The 26,890-nt window shown below is 40.3% G+C and overlaps 1 protein-coding gene across 2 annotated transcripts in view; it reads left to right on the top strand.

The window, feature by feature from the left end:
- COL4A6 (collagen type IV alpha 6 chain) overlaps window positions 1-26,890 on the top strand; it is a 174,713-nt gene that overhangs the window by 42,420 nt on the left and 105,403 nt on the right. For both annotated transcript variants that reach the window (XM_063313371.1, XM_063313370.1), the window contains exon 3: window positions 14,345-14,428. In XM_063313371.1, coding sequence (XP_063169441.1) covers window positions 14,345-14,428 — 84 coding nt within the window. The remainder of the gene's footprint in view (window positions 1-14,344; window positions 14,429-26,890) is intronic.

Genomic DNA, 26,890 nt, shown 5'->3' with positions numbered 1-26,890 from the left:
CGCATAGTTAAAGCAATGGTGTTCCCTGTAGTAACATATGGCTGTGAGAGCTGGACCATAAGGAAGGCTGAGAGAAGGAAGATCGATGCTTTTGAACTGGGGTGTTGGAGGAAAATTCTGAGAGTGCCTTGGACTGCAAGAAGATCAGACCAGTCCATACTCCAGAAAATAAAGCCAGACTGCTCACTTGAGGGAACGATATTAAAGGCAAAACTGAAATACTTTGGCCACATAACGAGAAGACAGGACACCCTGGAGAAGATGCTGATGCTAGGGAGAGTGGAGGGCAAGAGGAAGAGGGGCCGACCAAGGGCAAGATGGATGGATGATATTCTAGAGGTGACGGACCCGTCCCTGGGGGAGCTGGGGGTGTTGACGACCAACAGGAAGCTCTGGCGTGGGCTGGTCCATGAAGTCACGAAGAGTCGGAAGCGACTAAACGAATAAACAACAAAAAGGTGACATTAATGGCAAGTGTGACTTCCAGAAAACAAATGAAAAATATTGCTTTTGGTGGATATACCTGTGTAGGATTAAGAGTCGATGGTAGAGAACACCCTTTCCATGGGAAGAAAATAATCCTGGTTTGCCACCAACACTGTCCTATTAAAAGGAACGTGACTAGAGTCATGGCATTCTCCAACCTGGCATTCTTGGGGTTACAGATCTAGACCCTGGGAGTCCCAGAAGCAAATCTGTAGTTCGTAGTCCTAGTCATCTGAGGAAAGCCAAAGTGGTGGGTGGTTAAACTGTTGGATTAAGACTAAGGAAGCCCATATTCAAGTCCTCATTTGACCTTAGAAACCACTTAGTCGACCTTAATAAGTAGGTCTATAGAGAAATGTGTTTCTTCCTATACGAAAGTTTGAAAACATTTAGAGCTTTCGGAGTAACCAATTTTAGCCTTTCCCAACCTGTGTGGATTTCAGCTCCCCAAATTCCTTAGCTGAGAATTCAGGGAATTGAAGCCCACCCTTATGCGGGGGTCCAGGTTGGGGTCGACTGACTTATCCTGCTGAAGACTTCTGCAGAATTGGAAAGCAGGCATGGTTCAGAGGTGCTTGGGGTGATTCCAATGAAACTGTGTATTCAAGACGCCAGTCCCGTTTGTTCCTTTTGCTGTTCTGTGTGGTGTCAGCTGAAGTTCCTGGAATATTTTCTAGGTTTGCACAGAGCAGTTTAGATGTGCTTTGATAAAGAGGTTTGTGCCGTGGAGGTAAATGATCATCTTTGCAGAAATGAAGAGGTGACCCATTTCACCTCAGTAAAGCAGCTTGGGTGGTCTTGATCCTCTTTGGACCAGTACTATGGGAGAGGGCTCCAGGCTGGATGACCTGAACTACCCAGCCCAGAAGATTCTCAGCACACTCCAGACAGGCCTCCAATGAAATTGCAGCTCGGTGGTTTTGTTTTCTCTTAGGAGCAAGGCAACCATGTTGCTTTGTGAAGCAACTTCCATCACTGAGAAGCACATCTTCATACTGCCCTATTTTTCCAATGCCATCATGATTTATCCCTCATTGCATAAGTCAAAGGCAAGACTTACAGACCAATGAGAACCGTAAGCAAGATTCTTGCTGTCCTGATAGAGTTACAGTTGAAGTTAGATGAACCAAGACTTGAGCATCTTCTTATGGTGGCATGTTATGAGTAATTCCATGTCCTGCTGCTGTTTCAGCATGTTACTGTTCTACACATTAATGGGATGAAGACTGGGAAACACTCTGTTCCAGCCTTCCTCAACCTTTTGACCCTGGAGGAACCCCTGAAATATTTTTCAGGCCTTGGGGAAGCCCTGCACATTCAGGCTCAAATAGAGGCCAGAAGTTACAAAATGATTCTATTTGTTTCATGGGTAGGCCTGTAGATATGCAATAATAGTGTTCTTAAACTCAAGATAAAGAATAAAACTTACCTCTTTAATGTGAAGTTGACCCAATTTGAAATAATTTTTATAGAAATCATGATGTCCCAGGGGACCCCTAGTGACTTCTCACAGAACCCTAGGATTCCACAGAACCCTGGTTGAGAAACCCTGCTCTGTTCAGTAAAAAAAAAAAAAAAAGCTGTGTATTACTGGCAGTGAGAAAAAAGTTTTAAAAATATTATGTATTGGAGCAGAGTAACCTGTCCCGTTCTGTTGACTCTGCTGTAGCATTTTTTTTTTTTTGCATATTCTAGAAAAAGGGTGGGGGAAATAATTAAATATATGTGGAGTTATCATGATAACTCTATTTAACTAATTTGGAATTGCAAGACATTGTTCAGGGTTGTTTCTGAATTTTGCATCCACCTACATCTTGGTCATCTTACATATAATAAACATGGCATGGGAAACCTGCTTTTAACCATGTTGTGCAAATTAAAAAGTGAAATCCAGTGGTTTTCCAACATCAGCCTGCCTGCATTTTAGGAGCCCTTTGCTTAGATACCAAGGAAAACCACATTTTAATTCAGTCAGGCATTTTAAGTTTGTGAGGTTTTTTAAATATGTTTATTAAATATGTTTATCTCTGCTTTATGGTTTAGTTGCGTTTGCATTTTTTAAAATGTTACTAGTTTTTTTTAATGCACAAAAATACAATCCTCCAACTAACTACAAAAAAATATAAAACCAAGCTATAAACAAAAATTAAAAGCAGAAGAACATAATTAATAACAAACAATAGCAAAGAAAATAGGAAAAAAGTTAAGAAAAATCTAGGCACAACACTTTTATACTAAGTATGAGAATTGCAAATGAAAAGAAAAAAACCTCTGTTGTTGTAAAATATTGTGAAATCTGTTCCAGAAGAAAACATATGGTATCGTTTTTTGATTTTTTGGATACAGACAATTAATTTTACATATGGTCAATTAATTTTAGGTGATGAAATGTGGGGCAATGAGTGTTTTATATAAACATTTCCAATGAATGGTTAAAAAAAGGGTGCCAGAAAGGACGGTTTAAGATGGTTTGACAGAGAAGGGAAATTTTGTAGGTAAAGTTGCTGTGTGGTAGTATTCAAGTGAATATAATTTTTTTCCTGCAGAACACCACTGATTAAGGGGAGCGTAAATGCTGTAGGCAAGAAAGCACAGCTCCTTGCAACGTTTCAGACCGTGCTGTGTTACAAAATGTCAATAACTTCCCTCTTTATTAAAACAAAAGCACATGTGTCTGGAAAAAGAAAATACAAAGAGTAGCAAAAACTTGATTGGAAGTGTAACATATAGAAGGAACCAAAACTTAGGGCAGAGTGTTATCTTGAAACCTGTCGTCTGAAATGTTGATAAATAATGGTCATTTTGACATCAGCAGAGTGCTTTTGACTTCAAACAAAGTAAATTAATTTTATAAGCAATGCTAATTACCTTATTTTGGAAGGACACATGGAGCTGGTCCTTACCAATGTCCAAGGCACATTTAAGCAGGATTTTGTTTAGCGATTGGTTGGGAAATCAATACGTTGCAAATGTACACCTTCCACCTTTTCTTTGGAATTGCACACCATAACATGACAAATATTTCCTAACAAAGAATTCAGCCAATTGAATAAGGGGCATCTCTCCTCTTACCAGAGAGGGTGTTTCTGTTCTATTTTTGGTGAATTGGTGCCATTGTTTCAGGCTTCCAAGGTGGATTCCTGTTGCCATGAGAGAGACATTTTCCCCCTTAGTGGCACCATTTCATTTCATTTCATTTCATTTTTTTCTCAGCAAATCAGCCCAAGTGATTTGTGAGCTGCTGGTTATAGTCATGTTGATTAACTAGGTGAGGCAACTGGGAAGTTGAAAAGGACATCCAGCATTTGGCAGTGATGGGGATTAGGCTTTAAACACGTAGATGAATGCTGCTTGCTTCAGCTTCTTCGCTCTTGATTAGTCATCAAAGACTAATGGCTGAAAAAATGCCCAGTGGTTGGCGTGCATTGTGCATGGAGTCCCCTGCATGATTCAGAAGCTCCAGACATGCTTTGTTTTGAGGATACAGTTTGGAATCTGGGTGCAGGATAAGTGCAAGGCAATTGAAAATTGGACAAATCTTGGCTTTTGTTTTGAAGGACAGTTACATTACTATGAGAGCTTACAAAAACCTGTTTACTGCTGTTGGGAACTGGAATATATTCGTTCCAAAACAGTTGGCTGGTTTTATTTATAAGTCTCTCTTCTGTGATGGCCAGAGTTATGGCAGTGTTTGGATGTATGCTAAATCATATTTTATTTATTTATTTATTCTTCAAATTTTGCCACCCCCCATCTTCCCCCAGATGAGGGACTCTGGGTGGTGGCTAAATTTTGCAGCAGGAACGTGCATCCTGCAGCCTCTGAAACCCATGTCTGCATCCCCACTGATAAAATGCATGCCACTGAATATCAGCAACTCAATTCTCAAAAATTGGTACAGGTTGTCCTCACTTAATGACTAGAATCTTGGTAGCTAAGCAAAGCAGTCATTAAGTGAACCCGACTCAATTTTATGACCTTTTTGCGGTGGACATTAAGTGAATCACTGCAGTTGTTAAGTGAACTTCATAGTCATTAAGTGAATTACGCAGTTCCCCATTGATTTTGCTTGCCAGAAGCCAGCTGGAAAGGTCAAAAATGGCGATCATGTGACCATGGGATGCTGCAATGGTCATAAATGTGAACCAGTTGCCAAGTGCCCAGATTGTGATCACAGACTGCAGGGATGCTATGACGGTCGTAAGTGTGAGCTCTGGTTGTAAGTCCTTTTTTTCAGCACTGTTGTAATCTGAACTGTCACTAAATGAGTAGTCATTAAGTGAGGACTACCTGTAGTATTGTTTCCTGCTACTTTGAGGCAGGAGACTTATGAAAACTCTGATATAAATGTTTAAATAGGTTTAATGTGGTTAAAAAGCCCCATACCCCTAAATTTGAAGGGAGGAGAAAATTCTTGGCTGGCCATTGTTTCTTTTTTCTTTTGGCATTCTTATCTCATCCACTGTTTTTTCCTCTTCCCAAATGTTAAGTGGGGCTCCCCATCTGCAAATTATTACCCACTTCTGAATTCGTGTGCTATGAGCAAGTCCTAACACCTTGTAAATTCAGATTCTCTCTTTCTTCACATAATAGTTGGTTCCCACGCAGGTAAAGGTTGAGGAGAGAGCTGGCTGAAGGCGTCTCCATCATCAGCAAAGAGACCTGCCTCATTGTTGGATTATAGCATGGCTTTTAGAAAAAGAATCAGAAAGTTTCCACCTTAAAGAACACAGGAATATATGGCTTCTGAAAGGCAAATACAGGTAGTCCTCGACTTACAGCCATTCGTTTAACGACAGTCTGAAGTTATGACGGCCTCAGAATGGGTGCTTTATGGCCTGTAAGGCAATTCCAAGCATTGCAAGATGTTGCACACCCCCCCCCCCCCGTGGTCACATGATTGCACTTTGGGCGCTTGGCAACTGGCTCGCATTTATGACTGGTTGCAACATCTCACAGTCATGTGATCTCATTTTGCAACCTTTTTTCCAGCAAAAAATGCCCATTGGGGAAGCTGGATTCGCTTAACGACTGCAGTGATCTGCTTAATGACTGACGTAAAAATGGTCATAAAATTGGGTGCGGTCACGAGGTGACTCAACTTACGACTGCAACAACTTATGATGGAAATTCCGGTCCCAACTGTGATCGTAAGTGAAGGACTACCTGCAGTTTAGCTGTTGGGATTTTTGTAACCCTACCCCTTCCATCTCAATAAACCAGGCTAAGGAGAACTCCCTGACAATTGTGCACAGAGAAAACATTTTTTGTTTTGTTTTGTTTTAGGCAGCCACCAAAGAATTTTGTGAACCGTTTTAATACTGTTTTGCAGTCCAAATAAAATAATTATGTTACGGCTTGCAGTAGATTTGGAAATCATCCCTGTGAGAGTTGAAACTTCAGTATACTTTTAAAATTTTCAAATGATAGGATTCTGATTTTTTTCTTCTGTGGCCTCTGTGGCTTCCTCTAAAGCAAGCCAGATTCCCATTGTAAAGATGCGCTCCTATCAAAGCTAGCATGCTGATCCCGGCGGGAAGAAATGAGGATTACGAAGGTTTGCTTCAGTTTTTTTGTGAGTGTGAAGAAAAGAATTATGCTAATTGTAAAGAATATTGTATAACTGTGTAAACTTTATAATATAATTATATCACCTTTATCGTATTATAATTATATAATCTTTATAATATTATAAAGCATATTAAAAGGGTGATCCACCCTGGCTTGCTTTGAGAAAGTTATGAATAATTTTGTGAAAGTTATGAATAACTCCCCTTTGACGTGTAGGAGGGCAGGAAAAAATAGGTTCATATGCATTAGAGTGAAACAAATATACTTGGGGCGGTCAAATTATTCATAACTTTCACAAAGCAAGCCAGGGTGAATCACCCTTTTAATATAGCTTTGTCTGTGCAATGCAGAATCAAAGATAAATGACTGTTAGAATAATCTAAATATATCTTCATGGAAGCAAAAAATACTTGGTTAAAATAGGGGATCTCCAAGTCTAACTGCATTTGCTTTTTTCCCTTAGTTTAATTTCCCCAGTGGTTAGACAGGCATTTATTATGCCCAGCTCTCCTTTCTGGAATGGCAAATCCCTAAACTCTATTTTGCACCCCCTTGAGCACTTCTGTCCACGGTGGCTGAAAATTAGTTTTGTGGTTTCCTGCCTTTTTCAGATGGGAAATACTGGAAAAAAGCTCTAAAGCAGTGTTTGTCAACCTCAGCAACTTTAAGAGGTGTGGACTTCAGCTCCCAGAATTCCCCAGCCAGCACGCATGCATGCTGGCTGGGGAATTCTGGGAGTTGAAGACAACTCATCTTAAAGTTGCTGAGGTTGACAAACACTGCTTTAGTTGGAGAGTTCAGGGAAATTATCTTGGGATCTTCTGCATACCAAACAGTGAAGATGGTGAGGAACAACCTCAGCATTTTGTGACAGTGACATGCTGTTAAACTGCCCCATCATTCATGTAAACCATACAGCAGTTCGTTTAGCCTGTCACATCTCAGGCCCTTCCCAACCTCTTGTTACTTCTTTTAGCGTTAGACCAGTTTTGGATTTCACAGGGGTGAAGGGTGGGCCCCCAAACCATCTATTTTGACCAGTGAAACCACCAACCCTCATCCTTCAGTGATGGCTCCATTGTAAGTTTGTACTTAGACAAGCTATAATTACTGCAGGCTTTCAGCTGCCTTTGGTCTGTTTGCAACTTGTAAAGAGGACCATAGGTTTTAAAAATAACAGCAGGAAGAAATGGTTGGGTCAGGCCTGTTCATTTTGATCTAACGTGCCCTTCAAGTGAGACAGGCAGTAAACTTGTTCTAGGTGCCGGAGACGACACTGAAAATACACACTCAAACATACACAGTGTGTATTTGGAGCTTATCCTTGAGAAGTCAAACTGGCTTCACCTGGGATTGGTTCCACCCTGTCTGCATTTGACATGTATAAGCGTTCTAATTTAGAAACTAAATCTGAGGCTGGGTAATTTGAACAGGCTAAAGTTGCTGCTCTGCCTGTCTGGCTGATGAATACGTTTAGCGGCAGCCTTGTGAGTTGAAGGATAGAGGCAGCCTGTATTTAAAACCAGTTTTTAATTTATTACGTGGGATTCGAGACATCAGTTTTGTTCTGACTGCAAAGATAAATCTGCTCAGAACATTCTGCTTTTCTAAGCCTGTAGAAACTCTTTCCTGTACAGACAAGTAATTTACGACGGGAAGGGCGAATGATACAGACAGCCAGTGGTTGGTTTTACACACTCATTTAGGTAACACTTGTTTGGGTTGGGTTTGGCATATTGTGTGAAGCCAGCTGTTATGATTTGTAAGACAATTGGGCTCTCTTTAGTGTGCAAACCTAGCTGGTTGTGATTGATTCAGTAAACCATAGGTAAACACGCCACCGTTGAGCGCAGCAAGGGAATCCAGTCATAGAAATGATGGTCTGAGGTTTCTACCCTTAATAAGCACTCCTCCAGGTGTCTGTAGCCTCAACATAAAACTATTTTTTTAAAAAGTTACATGAGTATTTCCTGCTAAAGTCCTACTAAAAGATAAAAGTACCAGTCTCTGCCCCTGTGATTCTGGAGAGGTAGAAGCCACAGAATATGTTCTTCTTCATTGCTCCTTTTACACAGACACTCAGACCAGATTTATCCTCCCTCTGATCAGCAGATATCCTGGTCACTCAAACTCAGCCTATGCCCAGATGTTGCTCATAGATGGACTGCCTTTTATTCCGGTGATGTGACTAGGTTTTGCGCAGCAGCATGTAAGATCCTCCAGACCTTGATGGGCCAAGTCCCTGCTACACAGAAGTAATTTTAGATTTGTGTGTGTGTGTGTAATTTTACATATTATCACACTTTACATAAATTTTAGATACCATCACATTTTTGTAATTTTAGACGTTACCACATTTTATATAATTTTAGCTACTACCTTATAACCTAGACACAGATTGCTCCTTTTGGGCTGCACTCGTGGTTTCTAGTCAGGTTGCTTTATAGAGGCATTTTCATTTTGTCTTAAGTTTTATTTACCACCTCTTCAGATAGATTTATAAGTTCTCACTGAGACACATTGCTTGTACTGGCCTAAGACTGTGATAAACTGACTGACTGCTAAAAGATAACAGGAGCTGGTTTTAAGCCTGGTGCTTCCTTCAATGCCCATTAATTCCCCAATTAATTTCATTGGAGGTTTGCTAATGCTTTGCTTTTGCTTCTCCAACCCAGCTTGCATGTGTTCCAATTAAGAACAACAAATGCAATATTCTATAATCCTATAAGTGTCCTATTGCATAACCCGAGACTTTGCCTGAAATCAAATAGCCTTCACCCTAGCCTGGCATTTTTGGAATCTGTAGTTATTTACCCTTTTCTAAGGATAAGAAAATGTTGCACAGATCTGTTTTTGGATGGCAGAGCCTTGATTCATCCCCCCCTTGTCTTTTTTTTTTCTTTTCATCTTTTTTTAAGGCTGCTTTCCTACCAAGTGAACTTACAAAATGTATTGGGCAATGGCTGTTATGTCTCAATTAGCACCTTGGCTTCTTGATACTAAATAGATGCTGTTAACTATAGTTTACTTGATTTGTAGGTACTGTAGAGCAATTACTGTGTTTGCCGCTTGAGAACTAAGATGTACAAATATCCCATTTCCACAGTACTAATCAAAATATCTTAGAGGAAACATGCTTCAAATGATAGGTGTAGGAAACAGGCTAGAAAGGAAGTGTTGGCATGTGTTGTGCTTAAGATGTCGGATTAGGACTGGGGAGACCCTGGTTCAAGTCCATGTTGGCCATGAAAATTCACTAAGTTCAGCCCAATCATGCTCTCTCACCCTGCTCAACCTCACATGGTTGTTTTAAACCTAATCCAAACTCTTGAACTGTTGGTAGAAAGTTGGGATTAAAATCTAATAAATTAATAATGACAAAAATAATAGTTAATATTTGTGTATTCCAGCAGCCTGCTGCAGTTCTATTATACTGTATACTTGAAGGAACTTCAAGGAAATCCCACCAAACTCTATGGAGCTTCATTTCCAGTAGTTACGAATCAGACTGGGCTAAGGGTCTTGTATGCATGGAAGTGTACTGCATGTATATGATATACACAGAAATTACAAATCTTGTGTTACAATTTGAAGTTGTAAATTGCTTTGTGTAATTGGAAGGATTAATGTGCTTTGATCTGAAGACTGGAGATGTGAGTTGTCACTTGGGTCCAAGTCAGATCAAACTAAATCAAACCAAAAAAGTTGAGTTAGTGTAGAAATTCCCTGTGTGAATAGTTAGTACGAGTGTTCAGCCCCATCTCCTGTACTCAGCAGATCATGGCCCTGGGCATGGAGGGAATGGTAATCCACACATTTCTTGGATGCAGAGGAACATAATCTGAATTCCTGTACTGCTAGCTTTCTGAAACATGTATTCTGCATGTGCCATTTCAGTTATCCAGATATTGCTTGTGGTAACCTTGGGCCAGTCCCTCTCTCTCAGCCCAACTCACCTCACCGGGTTGTCGTTGTGGGGAAACTAGGAGGAGGAAGGAGCGTTAGGGATGTTCACTGCCTTGAGTTATTTATAAAAATAATAAAGGCAGGATATAAATAAATAAATAAATAAACTCAATTTGTTCCAATAATCCAGTGATTTGGTTGCTCCAGTGACTTGATATGTACTCCATATAGTGCATTGAAAGGCAATAAATGTAAGAAGGAAACAGATAATTTGGCAATTGATGGTTACTGGTTTATTCTAAAGAAAGTTCTGCAAAGCTTAAAGCATTCTGTTTGTTCCTTAAAAACCCAATCAAAATGAAAAAGGCTCCAGGTGTTTGAACCTATCCATTCTGAGGGTTCTGGGGCACGAAAGGGATGATGGGAGGTCACATAAAGCCCCAGGTTCGATTTCTGTGTTAGAATTCACCAAGACAGCATCATTCTCTTTTCGACTAAGAGAAGTTTCAACTCATCTGGAACTATCCAAGGCCCTGTTTCATAAGGACCTCTTCATCTATGAACGTTGTCAAATTCCAGTGAGATGAAAAAACTCTTCATTACATCTATATGTTTTATAAGGACTATAGTGGGCAAGGACTTTTTTCTCCATTATAAAAATTAAATACCTAAATCCTTACTGGAAAAGTTGGTTTGGTGTTGTTAAATTTTAGGCATACTTACTAGATTTGTGTTGACAGAACAGTAAATTTCAAGTCTCCACTATGCCATGAAGCTCCTTAGGTATAACGTTGTCTGGATCCATGTAAATTTGTCCCACGTCAGAAATGTGGCCCCAACATTATTATTTTGGTGATCTTTAAAAAAAAACCTGGAAAATCCAAATTGGTTAGCATGTGTATTTTCCCTAATACAAATTTCCTAAAAATGCTGCTAACTGTCCCCACATTTATTTATTTATTTATTTTTCAAATTTCTGTCACCGCCCATCCTCTCCTGAAAAGGGGACTCTGGATGGTTTGCAATAAAATCACAATTCAAACATATAAATTACAATATAAATAGATCTATAAAAATAAAATAGATATAAAATATATTTACTTTAAAATATATAGATATAAATATATAGATATAGATATAAACATAGATATATAGATTATATACATATATAGATATAAAATATATTTACTTCAAAAACTATTTGAAATGTATGGGTTTTTAAAATATATACTGTCATGAGTAAGGATGGCGAGCAGGGGGCTCTCACCCAGACTGTCAAGCGCATGCGTAGCACTGAGGAACTGTTCAGCCATTCAAAGAGACACAGATCGGGACCGCCTTAACCTTTGGGGTTTATATGGCTGGGTTTTCCCACGCTTTCTCAGTTTGTTAGGATTCTTGTTAAGTACTACTAATAAATATTAGAGACCAAGTCCTCGCCTCAGTGTGTTTCCTGGTAATCAGGACATATACTGTATGCATGCACATATTTCCAAAATTTCCATGCATGCACAATATTTCCAAATGCATGCACAATATTTCCAAAATTTATACTCTTTCTTGGGGTTTAATTGTTTTGGCGGACAACCAGTATAATGGATATTGGCAGACCATTCATTGAAACCTATGTCACAACAGAATCCATGATGGATAGCACTGATCTTTTTTCCCACTGAAATCCATGGTGGATTTCTTATACATTCCTACTGGAAGCCTTGAACTGGTCGTTCTAACTTATTAACAAGTTATTGAGACAATCAAGAAGATATACTTTATCTGTGTTTCATTAAGGAAAGGTGGGGTATGAATTTAATCAGCACTAACCATGTGTTGTTCACATCAGTCTTGGTTTTTTTTAATGTGTTGGGTTTTTTTCCTCCTAGTTGTACCCTGCTCAATGATTGGGGTGGTCTACAAATATTGCAAATAAATAGATAAATAAATAATAGCTTGACCTTGCACTTGGAGTCTTGTATGATGGGACTGATGTTGCCCATCTGATCTATGGTGGCATGAATTTATTGGAAGCGTGGAAAGGGAGGGAGGGATGAGATCTGGCCAATCATATAATAATAATGATGATGGTCTCTATGAGAAAACCAGATGGACATGCGAAAGGAAATGTAGCCAAGCTGGATGGGTGGCAGGGGTGTTTGTATTTTGTGAGTGATGGGAGAAGCAGTTATGTGAGGATGGAGAGAACATGAGAGCTCCAGGTTCCTCATTTCAGCTGTAAAAATATATTGGCTATTCTCCTCTGAGGGTCTGAGGGTTTACTTGTTTTAAAATGCATCCTAGCCAGAGTGCAGTTACACTTACTGGTGCAATACTGTATTGTTCTGATTTCCACTGTACCTTACTGCTTTTCTAAGCGGGGTCTTAAGCAGGGTGAAAACTAACCAGGGTTAAAAGGAGCCCATTCTGTTAAATTGATTGGTTCCAAAAGGGGAGAAATGGTCTGGGAATCCCCTTCCAGAAAGTCAAAAGCAGATCTTGATTACTGCATGCTTTCATCTGCCTTTTCAGTAACTTGGGAGGGCCTAACAGGAGCATCTTCTGTAAATAAAATGTTTGTGTGACAGGCAACACCTGGTTTTCTGCCAACTGGCCCGGTTGCACTTCCTCCCCTTCTCAGATTTCGTTCATTCACAAGTGAGCAGGATGACCTTTTGGACAGGGAAAGGAGAAGAAAGTTAGAAGCGGGCTATGAATGTAGTATTTTACAGGATGCATTTCCTTATTTTCAGAGGGAATTCTTTGCTCAGGCTTACTCCATTTTATTACTTACTATCTTAGTTAGTCAGTCTTTGGAGAGAGGTGTTGGCAGCGGCCTTCAGAAAGATAGCTGGAGTCACAGATCAAAAACTAAATTAGTTGACATGTTTTCCCTTCCTGCAACAATAAAAACTGCAGTTTGGGCTGTGTTATAGGACAAAGGAATATATGAAATGCCTCGTAGTTAAATATGCGGCTGTCCTTGTAATGCATGAGGTGGGAAGGTAGTGAAATCCACACAACTCGAGTCTCTGGGAATCTTCAACTTTGGCAGCTTGAAGATGTGGAGGAAATGGTGCTGGACAACTAGCATGTAAAAGGTTTCTCAGCCCACTGAAGGAGGGGAGGCGTGGGAAGCGTTTCAGAAGGGGCCCTCCCTGGTTTTCTGGAGAGTAAAAGGAAAGGAGGAGAGAAGTCCTTTCAGTCTTGCAAGATTCTGTTCATGTAACCTTACAACAAAGATGGAGCTAGTCCTCCTGGTTGTTCTTCTTGCCTGGACTACCTTGAAGGGCTTGCAGATGTTCTGTACCTCTATTGCATAAGATAAGGTGGACATCCAAAGATAGTCCATCCTCCCTTGTATTCTTCCTACTTGATGTCACCAAGAAGGCATCCAAGACTTGTTCCCTCTTGTTCCAAAGTACGGGAGGTAGAATACTGGATTCAGATGAGAAGAATGCTGATTCTGATGGTTTGTTAAGAAAAACTTCCTAAGAGTAAAAGCAGATTGACAGCTGGCTCCCCTTCTCAGGATGTATTAACAGAGATTAGGGTGGTATTTATCTGGGATGCTTTAATTTAGATTTCTGAATTGAACAGGATGCATTTACCCACCCACCCCTACTTTTTTTTTTTAATTGATGGGAAATAATTTGTTCTGTGCAGTCTGGGCCCCTATCCTGTTTCCTCCCCACCAGAAATCCTGCATTTCTGCCCTAGAAATTTGGAGCAAGCTCAACTGGTGCGGGGTAGCACACTGTCTCCCAAGGTCATTCCCACATACCATTACATTATCTGAAGGGGAATTGTAGAGAAAAAAAGGTGAAAGTGGAAAAAAAGGCCAGAGAAGATTGCACCCGCACATGCGCGCACACACACACACACACACACATACAGAGTAGCAGGCAGCTTTCAGTGTATTTCCCCAAAGGTAGTGCAGTTTCACAATACAGGCTCCCACGTATACTTATGTGCTGAGTATCTTGCAACATCACAGCTATTCCAATATTTTGCCATGTTATACTATAATTGATGACTTTGGATTTTAATGTTTTAGGGTCCAGGGAGTTTTTCTGCATCTCCATCAGTAGGATGTTTTTGGAGATGCAGTGTGATTCATATCTGTCCAGTTTGAATAAGTGGAGTTATATCTCACTGAACCATTTTCGACAAGTGAAAGTGAACAGCTCTGGTTTTCACAGCCACCTGAGTCCAGAGCTATTTCTTGCATATCACAAGCTGAGATTGGGTGTCCAGTAAAGGATGGGTAAAGTTTTGGAACTTAATCTAAGCGGTCAAAATGGCCATAAAATGAACACTTCCTGAGGAAGATGAGGAAGGGTTAGAGGTGCCAAGTTGTCAACTTTTGTTCTCCTTTGTTTTACAGGGTGGGAAGACATTTTATCATGGACTCTGTGGGGGTCGTGATTGTACAGCTGGCTGCAAATGCCTCCCTGAGAAAGGGGCTCGGGTAAGTAGGTCCTTTCTGTTTGATGAACAGCCCTCTCAACCACTTTGACCTCCAAGAAAACAAACATTTATACCCTTAGTATGTTGCCTGGAATGTTAAGGCAAGAGCTGTGAAGAAGAACAGCTGAAGGAGGAAGGCTGGATCCAGCCAACACTTTGGAACATCCCATGGAAGACTGCAAGTCCATCCTCTTGCCAAAGGCAGCCAGTGAACAGGGGGAAGGAATAATGTTGATTAATCCATGTGTACATAAGAAGTAGTACATGATTTATACGTCTCCTGGAAGTCAGCTGAAATGTAGGTCACGACTCTTCCTGTTACCAAGATGAAGCCTCCTTCCTCTGCTGGCAGTATTAACAGCTCATTGCTGCTGGTGGGTAGGCTGAAATGTTCGGCAGAGCACTGAGATGTTCTAATGGACCATAGACCAAATTCGTCTAATTCAGAGGTAGTGGGGGGAAATGTAGTTTTCTGGTATGTACAGGAGCTATGGCAAGCCTCAAACTCCCAACTCTGGGAAGTCCACAAGGAGGACACAAGTGCCATCACACCTCCCTTTCGTTCTCTCTAGCAACTGAGATTGAAGGGTAAAATGTGATTGTTCCATGGAGTTGCTTAACCTCCTTGTAGAGTCTTCCAAACTGGTGGCCATGCCTATCTGATGTGGCAGCAAATTCCATAGTTGACCTATACACAGATTCCAAAATCCTTCCCTCCCTCCCTCCCTCCCTCTCTCTCTCTCTCTCTCTCATCCCTTCTGAATGTTCAATCATTTAGTAGTGTGCTGTGATCCTAGATTCTAACATTCTGAGAGGCGGAGGAAAGAAAGTTCCTAAAATCTTTTCCCAAATGCAAAATTGGTATAATTTTGCCTGGGTTTTCCACCACTTTGGACCAACTCTGGTGATCTCTTTATCATGGTTTAGTGTGTTGTACAAAGGTACCTGCTGGATTACTGTCAGCCAGACCGTTTGATCCCTTCTTCCTGGGGGAAATGCATCCTTTTTTGCCTGGAGCCCAGTCACCACCATGTTGGACTGAATTTGCCACTGTTCTTGACCATACTTTTCCATTTTTCATCTCTGACTCTCTACAGATATTTTGGAAGCACAAAAGGTTACAATCCTACCAACCCCTTCCAAGTTTCATGCTTCCTGTGTTATAGTGGATTAAAATCTCCATGCACAAGAATGTGTACAAATGTCACTCTTTCTGCAGCCCTGAAGCCTGTGACTGGATTCACATGTGCTTATGTTGTTATGGCTTCCTGGGATGCATGGATCCAGGTAGCGTGGTTCCACAACCATGGTTTCCAGCTTAGCGTGTGATGCAAAGTCAGACCAGAGTGACCCATTTAGGCCAACTGTAGCATAGCACAATGACATTTCTGTGCTGTATGTGTGCGTGAGAGAGACCTTAATGCACATATGCACACCTGCCTGAAAGCTTTTTGTAGTAATTGATTAGACCAGCTGAAGTTATATAATAGTAAACTTAGGTCTTTCTCAGAGCTGTTTATCTGGTGGAATTGTCGAGATGAATTTAACCTGATGACAAATTCTAGGAAACAGTCAAATTCAATTATTGCACAACTTCGGTTGGCCTTATAAAGACATTTATAACGTTAGCTTCTTTTTCTCGTAGCCAACAAGCCTATTTTTTATGATTCCATGTAGATATCTTAGCGAGGGCTGCCTCTGCATCCAAAATGCTGCCCACTTTTGTCTCCGGACATGTCTGGAACATTAGCCTTGTTCTCTTGATGTAACGCAGCTCCAATTCCCCACCCTTGTAATACAGAGAGAGGCTCAATCAGAGGAGAGGCCAGGAGGTCCTCAAGTTCAAATATGCTGGGCTTTGAGATAGTCCAGGAACTTTCCCCAAATATCCTCCAGATGTGTTGGGTGTACAACTCCCAGAAATCCTTGTTCTCGTGGGAATTCCAGTAATGCAGGATGACACGGTGGCCCAGTTCTGTTTTCACTGTCAAGCTTTTGTTGCTTCATGCTAGGCTTAGGGAGGAAAGAGCCATCATTTTTATAACATCTGCCTCCTCCCATCCCAATGGTTATACAGCTGGTGATGTGCCCCCACTGCCTGGAGGTCACCATCCTTGGGAGGTGGGGTGGAGGATTCTTTCCACCACCAGTAAGTACAGGAGGATAGGTGTTGTTTCTAAGGAATGTTGATTGTACATTTTGTGCTGAAGGAAGTTGCAAAAACTCTCCATGGTCCCTGGGTGTGGAAAAGCCTGAAGAGGAGAAACAGTGCTTAATTGAAGCTGAGCTTTGATGCAATTTCAAAATGTCCATCTGCGGCATGTGATTTTCCACTCACTTATCAATCACCCTTTGACCTATAACTTTACGCACCCTTAGTCCCTAGATTCTCCCCCACCTGACATTCTTGACTAGATTCCCATTTGGTAAGCAAATTACCAAAAAAAAAAGAAAAAAAAATTGAAGAAGACATTTGGAAGATTTTTCTGACTGTGCTGCTTCATGACAGTAGAGATCAGGATAACAGTATGCAGATTTGCTCACACAGCTGATGAGTCCACCTTGTACTTAAGGGGTGGCTAAGTGAGCTATATAAAAGCAACCATTGTGTGTCTTGTAAATCATGATTTATGACTTAGCTTGTTTTGCAACCCCAATCAGCTGTGATATTATTCAATACACTGTGGTTAAACACATCTCAAAGGGATGTTGAAGTGCTACTTTCTTCTACAAAAGCTCTTAAGCATAGAACTGGATTCACACGTTGAGTTGAGCCATAATATTCATTATGGGTTTGGCCTACCATGATGTGTGAACTTAGCTGCTGCTGTCCTTGAAGGACATGATTGAGGTTCTAGCAGCAAGTATCTAGGCAAGCAACCAAAAGGTCAGAAATGATGTGATCGGAGATGGATCAGCAGTTAAGATCCCAAGCTGATAAAGGCAGCAAAATGAGAGTGTGGTCCATAACATCTCCCAGGAATGGGAGGTTGGACTGAAGATCTAAAAGTGGACAATTCGTTCCTTTGTTCTGCAGGTTCAAGTGGCTGGGTAAGCTGTGATCTTTTATGGCCATTACACAGCGTCAGGTTTCATCCATCCTATGTCATGTTCTCATTTCAATGTCTGGTTAACATTGTAACGTTTCACATGTCTTTTTCTGTTCCGTGTTCCTTCACCCGGGGTTTTTCCATTCCTTTGCCCTCCATTGTTTTCAGGGCTTGGAATGCATGTTTGGGTTTGCGCTCCTGTTCAAGGTTACTTTCCCAGGCGCGTCTAACGGATTCTCGCACCTGGGAGGGGGAGCGTCCTGACGGGCGATAGGGCGGGACTTGATCGCAAGCAAGGCTTTTAAGTTTGTATTTGGCGCGCTTTTGCTCATTCTCAGCTTTCTCTGTATTTGCATACTATTCCTTTTAATAAATCAGTTATCTTTAAGCCCGAGCTTGTGAGACTGAGTATTTGGGATTAGGCAATCATTACATAAAGCTGAGAATCATTTTATCCATTTGCTGCTAGCCCCATCCAATCCTTGGATAAGAGGGAACGCTAGCGATGACAGAACCTCAACTTCGCGCAAGTGAGGGAAGCGAATCATTACATCCTGTTACTCAGACTCAAAGATTAGTAGGCAGAGATTCAAGGACACAGCTCTTTGGTAAACTGGATTTATTTAAATATTAGAAAAGCCATAGCAGAGTAGAAAAACACCAGCTGCCAACAACAAACCTCAACGTGTGTGTGCATGTATTAGACAGAGATAGATATCTGCCTCTACAGTATAGAAATAAAGATATATATATAGAGGGGGGGGGGTTATATACATCTCCAAGTTCAAATCTTACATAATGGACCTGTCTGATCACAGTCTGTTGGCATCTAATCTTAGACCTTCTAGTCTTCACAGATGGCATCATAACATAGAAAACTATAGTTTATTGATTAAACAACAATTGGATAGATTTTCTCAACACACTAAACCATAAATCATGTTTTACAAACCAGAAATGCTTTGTGCATTCTATATAATCTGAAGCTAAGCAAGTCACATTAGGGTGAAATGTGACTACAGTTCCAGTTTTATTTATTTTTTAATTATCTGTGTGGTCTACTACCCCTATCTTAAGGGTCTGGCTGGTTTATGATGTGCAACAAGACAGAATACATATCAACGACAACTGTAGATCTTGTACGTTCATGTAAACAAAGTAGATCTGAAAGTAGGAAGAACTGCACTTAGTCAGTTCTGATTCAGATATTCTGGTATCTTACAAACCAAACTGCTAGTCTCCTTTTGTTGAGGCCTAAATCCTTTCTAATGCCATTTCTTTATCTGCTACCTATCACCATGACCCTTTGCCATGTCCCCCTTTTATTAAATGTTCTTGATTCTTCCTGTTTTTCTACCATTGTTATTTCTGTTGCCTTTCAAATACAGTCATCATTATCGCTGAATGCATTTTTTTATTCTTGAAGAAAGATTGCCAACCCCCACCCCACCCCGAGATAATATTTTCTCAATATTAGAGGCTTCTAATCAGTAACAAATGTTAAGACTTTTCTATATTTGTCAGTGGGGCATTAGTCAAGCCAATAAAAGCTTCTCCTTCCCATGGGTAAATATAAGAAATATTCCCCATGGGGGAAATAGGATTGAAGAATCTTCAAAGTTAAGCCATCTTCAGCATCTGTGAGCTGTTATTTGACAAGTCTTTAGCAAAAAGTCAGGTGAAAATGAGGTAATAGTAATTCACAAAAAAATTACTTGGCCAGTGTCATTTTTAGTCAGTACCATAAGACCTAGTCTTTGTCATTTCCAAAAATGCTTCATGTTGCCAAGTGGGACATTAAGTAATTGGTGTCCATTTCTCTTCTCCCACACGTACAGGCAGTTCTCACCCTGGATTGCACAATAAAACATGGAATGCTGCAGCTGTTGCCCACTCTCTGAAATGAAATTGTACAAGCAAAACTGAACCTGTAGGTTGTGGCAGGTTTGCAAGCCTAGGGTGAGCATGTTTGCTGAAACATCTCAAGGGTTGGGCATTGCTGCTCTAAGCTTGTTCTCAAACATCTGGGAATTATTTTGGTCAAGATGACTCCTTAAGCTTTGGGAGTTTTGTGACTCCCAGGGTCTTCAAGGAGACAGCGAGGATTGTGGAACATCGAATTCTGCAGGAAGCAGTGGTGTTTTCCACTGTTGTACATAGAAATGCAGTGACTGGTTTTTGTATTCCCAGTTTGTATGGGAAACCACCTGTACCTTTAAGAGATCTGGATATTGTAAGATTGAGAGCAAGGGACATCAAACAAGAGGTACTGGACAAGAACCAAGACCCCACTTCCACCTGGAAATCTACTAAGGCTACAGCAACAATATTTAACTGGATGCCCTTCAAAGATTGTAGATGACAACCTTCAGGTCCATTATTCATGGTGCCTTGGGGTAAAAGATGGTGGAAACCAAAATAACTAGACTAGGCAAGAGGGTGCCTGTTCTTGGGATATCCCATAGCTATATGTACTGGAATGATTTCATTCCCCAAGTCTGGCCATTGACTCTAGAAGAGATATCCAAGACTTCCTGTTGTAGAAGAGGGATTTATGGGGGGAAAACCCTAATTTTATTTGCTCAGGACAGCTTCCCACAGCATGATCCTACTGAGTTCAGTGTGGAATCATGTGATGTACCACTTTTTAATAAATGAACTAAATATGTTTATTGATTAGGACCCACTTCCTCCTGTAAGAAATACAAAGTTAAACAATACCAACAACATAATTAACGCCTATAGATTTTACTCAAGATAGCTTGTTGATAGCAAAATACAAGGCCTGGACCTTTGAGCACAGCAGAAACCAAAGTCCTTTTTGGCAAACATATTTTTGTCACCAAAATCCAAGAATCCCAAAACATAAATGATCTTTCTTTGCTCCCTGGGTTGCTTGTCCAAGAAGGACACCTTCCATGTCAGGTTGTGATGGACCGTCTAGCCATCAATCTTCCCCACTGTTATCATTCAAAGTTACTATGTTTGTTAACCAATGCTAAGCTTCCCAGATGTTCTCATCACTCAGTTCCGGTTTAAAGTAACTTGAATCCTGCCCCGTGGTAATGTCTGAAACGGGTTCCTGATTTTGCACTTTGAAAAAAATCAGATTATTAAAAATCTTTACAGAGAATTAATAAAGCTAACAGAACCAGGGCTGCCTGTCATTATATTTCTTCCCAAACAATAACAGTGTTGTTGAAAGTTTGCCCATTGAAACCGCATATATAAGATAAAATGAAATCAAATGTCAGTGCAGTATCCTTATAGCTTGAATTCTCTCTCTGTGTGTATGTGTGTATGTTTGCTTTTATTAGTTGAATATATAAAAGAAGAGTATACAGAGTTACAGGGAAAAAATAGTAAAACTAAGAAACCTTTTACAGGACTTACGATCACAAATACATGCATTGTAATAAATAAGCCTTTCAATAAATGATAGCCATAATTCATTAAAATCATCCATAGCTAATCTATGTCAATAAATGATTTGCTTGTAAATTGTTAATAATGTCAACTTCACAGAGCACTGAATAGCTGGGATTATATATTTTCCTCTCCAATGCTGAAGAATAAAACTTTTAGCTATAGGCAGAAGTCAATTTCCATTCATTTCCAAATGAATTTTTGTATTTTGGTCCTTAGTTGATTTTATTGTATGTAATATGAACTTCTGAAAATGCTAAATCTCATCCCTTAGTGGAGTTAATAATACAATAACTCTCCCCTCCCCTTTGCAACAAACAATTATGAAATATTAATCTCATTGCATTTCCAACAACACAACTATTTACTCAAACCTTTTCTATAAAAGCACAAGGGACTCCAGTAAATCTAAAATATTTTTAGTTGTTGAGTGAGACATAATCTAAGATTTATTCAAGTTTTTACCATTGATATTAAGACCTCTTCCCACTGTCTAGGCAAAAGAGGAATCTCTGATCTTTTGTTCCACTTAACCATTAATGCATGCCAATCAAACTGTTTAGTCAGAATTTTCAAAAGAGTCATGGTGGTTCTTTTTTGTGTGATAGGATTTAATAATCTCTTGTAGAGGATTAGGTCTTTCCAGGGGCAAAAATGTTGCAGGCTCAAACTGAGATTTCATCAGGTAAATTGTAATTGTAAATGCTGCCACTGGGATATACTAATTCATTCATTTTGGGCTTTGGTTGAGGTCAATTTCTTTTAAAGCTTTATAGTCTACATGCTCGGTATGCAGGTTTGTGGATGAATGATACTAAGTTAGTTTCATCCACCCAGCCATATTCCTGTAAGGTACTTGCCCTGTTCTTTACTTGTAGAAGAAAATTAACTTTTGTATTTTGGTTCATAGTTGACTTTTATTGTATGTACTTCCATATTAATTTCAGCAAGTCCTTGGTATCGAGCAGTGTTTCTGAACCTTGGCAAGTTTAAGATGGGTGGACTTCAACTCCCAGAATTCCCCAGCCAGTCATGGCTGGCTGGGAATTCTGGGAGTTGAAGTCCACCCATCTTAAACTTGCCAAGGTTCAGAAACACTGGTATAGAGAAAGAAAAACCTATTTTGAACTCTTACACTAAGGTAAAGGTAAAGGTTTCCCTTGACGTAAAGTCCAGTCGAATCCGACTCTAGGGGGCGGTGCTCATCTCCGTTTCTAGGCCTTGGAGCCGGCGTTGTCATAGACACTTCCGGGTCATGTGGCCAGCATGACGACTCGGAACGCCGTTACCTTCCCGCCGAAGCGGTACCTATTGATCTACTCACATTTGCATGTTTTCGAACTGCTAGGTGAGCAGGAGCTGGGACGAGCAACGGGAGCTCACCCCGCTGCGTGGTTTCGAACCGCCGACCTTCCGATCGACAGCTCAGCGGTTTAACCCGCAGCGCCACCGGTACATAATTATTATCAAGATGCAAAGCATCTCCATTTATGATCTGCCTATAGTATTAGGTATCTTATAATCCCCACCCTTAATTTTAATAGATTAGTTTCTTTCATGTGTGAAGGTGTTAGTAAGCTATGTGTTTCATAAAATAATAAAGTATAAAGTAGACGTGTTTTCATCCTTCAAAAAGCTACAGAATGCTTTCATGGAGGACAACCAATGAAAATCCAGGTTTTTTGTCAGAAGAACTGTTCTCCTTGCCATGCAGCTGCCTGCATGTGGTTTATCGGTGCTGAAACAAATTTTAAAATCTTTCCCATACGAAAATGAGGATCTCTCCAAGTGTTTTAGTTTGCAAACTGCAAGCTCTGGAACACCATCTGTCGCTCTTCAAGCGCTTTTCGCTAGGCTGGCTACACTGAGATTTCTCCCTTTACGTGCCAGTAGATGAACTGTGTAGACCAAAGGGGTATTGGAACCTTTGCTTGTATGAACTACAGTTGATCTGTGTTGGGAGAAGAAAAGGATGCAGGCTAAATTTGTAATTGCCCTCACACTTGACTTTTACTCTGCTTTGGGCTTTCGGTGGGGGACTGGCAACTTGAGATGTGTCTCCACGATCTCAGCAGTAGACCAGGCAGTGTGGACCTTTCTTTTGGCTCAGCCAGGTCTCCTTAGAGCCCAGAAATGTTCTCTGCATTAAGGAGAACCTCAGGAATCACCCCATCTGTTCTCTGGATGGCTGGATGCAGCCAGAAGACTGCAAAACAGTGCTTCTCTATCGACTGGTAAGCTAGCAGCCGGGAGGTGGGGTTGCCCTCTTTTCCTAAGCCGTGCTGAAGACTTTTACTCTGCTTTGCAGTCCAGGCTGTTAAGCCTTGTGAGATAGTCCAGATGAGAAACACAAGCAGGAGTCCTAGCTCTAACTTTATTGTAAGGTTACATTAACAGAATCTTGCAAGTCTGAAATTACCCCTCCCTTCCTTCATTTTTACTCTCCCAAAAACTAGGGAGGTTCCCTTCTGAGACGCTTTCACCACCCCTCCTCCTTCGGACTCAGATTTCGTTTATCGGTCCATTGTCTAAGTGAGCCTTTCCCAACTTTTTGACCCTGGAGGAACTCTTGACATATTTTTCAGGTGTCAGGGAAGGAACCCCAGCACATTCAGGCTCAAACATAGGCCAGAAGTTACAAAATTATTAGATTCATTTCATGGGTAGGCATTAGCAGTGTTCTTAAATAAAAATAAAGAATGAAACTTACCTCTTTAAAGTGAAGTTGCCTGAATTTGAAATAATTTTTTAAATAAATTGTGATCTCCCAGGGAACCCCTAGTGACCTCTCATGGAACCCTAGGGTGCCACGGAACCCTGGTTGAGAAATCCTGGTCTGGGCCACAGCTATTCCTCCTGTCTCCCAAGGTCCTTCCCACATACCATTACAAGCCCCATAAACAGTACCATTTGTGTCAGAAAGGAGTATCAGACCCAGAGGAGAATTGGTAGGGTTTTGACTGATTGCATCTCCATGCTCCACCATTGTTTGAGCAGTCATGTAAGTTTACTAAATGGAGAACTGACACCATTGACTAAGGCTGTGGTAACTCGGCATTCAAGCTTTCCCATTCAGATTCCAGATATCACAGGAAGGCAATCCTTTCCCACACAGATTTGCTTAATTACAGCAAGGAAAAGCAGTACGGTGCCCAGGGAATCCACAAGAGATGGTATGATTTTATTTTTTTAAAATAATAACCAGACTTTTGGAGAATGTTGGCATTCTTGCATATAATTCTCCCAAATCTCCCAAGAATTCCACATTCTCCTGAAAGATCACTGAGCTGAGCTGGCTAAAAAGTGCAATGTTTTAAAGCCAACATTTGCAGAAGGGTGCTTGAGTGCTGAATTGTAGGACTGGGGGGGGCGGGTCCTTTTTCATCACCCACATTCAAGGCAGCTTAAAGATTAAAAAAAAAAAGTAAGAAACCAAAGCAAGATCCGACACAGATAATACTTGGGTGGGAGATCAAGAAATCAGGTCTCTAGACTAGATTTGTAAGTTGGAAAAAAAACATGGAAGAAGTCAACTGCACTATTTGCATTGTTGATAAAACCATATGAACATGGTCTGTGTAGTCACCAGGGGTCAAGCTCAACTCATCGGCGGTTTTACTTTTTTTTAAAGCTCCCTTTAGTTTAGTTTTCATCTTAACAGATTTTTTGAAATGGAAACATTGCAATCAGAAACAATCTGAGCAATAATTAGTAGCATGGTAAACTATCAGCACTCATACTAAAACTGTCCTTTCTCTCCACATTCTGTTTTCTTATTGGATTTTCTTCTTGATGGAAGGAAAATGTTCTTAGGCTTTATCTCTATGGATATCATGGCAACTCCTCTGTTTCTTTGCTCTGAAAATAAATAGCTTCCACTTCAGCAACATTATTTCTTGATGAGATATATTTGCTTTGCTTAGAATGCTAAATTGAAGGGTTAATTAAGAGCCTGTGATATCATTTTAGGCAAATTTTGGCTCTTCGGTTTCATCAGTGTATATCTGAGTCAGGTTAACTTTGAGGACCTTTATTTTTCTGGTTATAAGTTTATTTCAGCCTGTATCCAGTGTCAATATACACACTTGGGTGCAAAAAAAAAAATCTACATGAAAACAGACACTGTAGATCACAATTTCCCAACAGTGCACTTCATCAACAATTTTCCTGAATATAAAGCATCATTGAGCTGTTATTTCCTTGATATCTGTTTTTCTGTGTAGTTACTATTGTGAAATTCTGAAAAGAGTGTTTTTCTGGCCATGAATGTGTTCCAGATCTCATGGAGATCTGGAAGACATTCAACTAAAAACAGAACATCCTTTCTCCCTCTATCCTCAACCAGGCTTCCGTCGACGGCTCTTACTTCCATTGACATTAATTCTGATCAAGTCATGATAAACCATGTTTTAGCAACTTCAGTGGGATCTGATTTGAGCTACATTTGTCTGGTCCACTGTATTTCATGATCTGTGACCTGCGTCATACAGCATGCTAAGGCATAATGTGATTTGTTGGTTTGGGGCTCAGCATTTGTAGAACATGTTATATGGCTTAATGTGTCTTGAAAACCCAGTCAATTGTAGGCTGGTTCAATAAATCATGGTTAAACAAAGCATGGCTTGATGTGATATGTGAATTCACTCAGGAAATAGGAAGAGGCAGAAGGAAGAAAGCACAGCACATGAACACAGGGTTAGCTTTTCTCCTGAGATTAGTTATTCAGAATTGATTATTGAAAACAACAAAGTCCTGGAGCCACCCCCTTAAGCCTCCAGATGGATAAGAGTCTAAAAGAATGCCAAAAAAAATCCTGGCCAACAAGGGGCTGTGCCAAAAGACTAAGAAGGCAAACACAATTAGGTTATGAGGAAGTTCACCAACCATTAAGCCTGCAGCCAAATGAAATTTAGAGTCAAATGGTTAATCCCCAAATTTTGCTCTGTTGCCAGTTGGCTCAGAACAAAGATCAAGTTTATGGATATTGCTAGAAAAATAATGTTGAATATCATGATGCAAAGCATGTTTTTCAAAACAGTAACAAAAATGTAGATTGATTGTAGATAGGAGTACCTCCCGATATTGCAATGGCTTTGAGATCTGGTGTGGTTGTTGAGATATTTCCTAGAATATATTTACTAAAAGGATATGGCAAGTCTTGCTTAACCCTATAGAAAAATGACAGAATCGACTCATTAGACAATATAGCAAGATGATGTATTGTTTAATGAGTGATGAACAAAAACTCTATGATTTTTTTAAAAAAAATTAATCATCTAAGAGGAAAGTCAGCAAATGAGATTGTCCCTATCAAAAAGCATTACCTGAACTTGACACCACCATTCATTCATTCATTCATTCATTCATTCAATTTATATACTGTAGGGTGGCTAACGATCATAAAAACAGTTAAACAATTAAAACAGTATGAAAGAAATTAAATACAAATAGCAGCCAAGAGATATTAAAATCTGTCTGTGTCAGCACAACCAGGAAACGGGGCCCTTCACATTGTCCTTTCATCCTTGTCATTTTGCTTTTGGATCTGAAAGCTGCCTTACAAGGTCCCTTTTTGATTATTCCCAGAAAGGGTTACCCAATCACTGCTCCTCCCCAACTAGAAGTGTGATTGATATGAAGTAGTAAGATGGGTAAGTGAAGCAGATCAGTTCCTTTTCTTTGTACAGGAAAACTTCCACCGACTTGTCTTTCATCTGTAGACCCTCATTTGAGTTAACTCCAAAGTCTAGCATTAACCAGCCTGATAACATGAGGGAGGTTTGCTTGATCCTGTTTCTTTGCTCCAGATTTGTTTCTTCCAGAAGGCTCACCTGATAATCCCCTCAAACAAGAGTATGCTTTACTCTAAAGCCAAGCGACTGGATCAACATGAAGATATTGAGAGGCTCTGTTGACATAAAACTTTCTGAAATGAATAGTAGACTCATCGAGTAGAATAATAAAAAAACAGAATTAGAGTCCCCACA

The sequence above is a fragment of the Candoia aspera genome, chromosome 12 (genome assembly GCF_035149785.1).
Source record: "Candoia aspera isolate rCanAsp1 chromosome 12, rCanAsp1.hap2, whole genome shotgun sequence".
Taxonomy (NCBI): domain Eukaryota; kingdom Metazoa; phylum Chordata; class Lepidosauria; order Squamata; family Boidae; genus Candoia; species Candoia aspera.
This window is presented reverse-complemented; position numbering and strand designations above follow the sequence as displayed.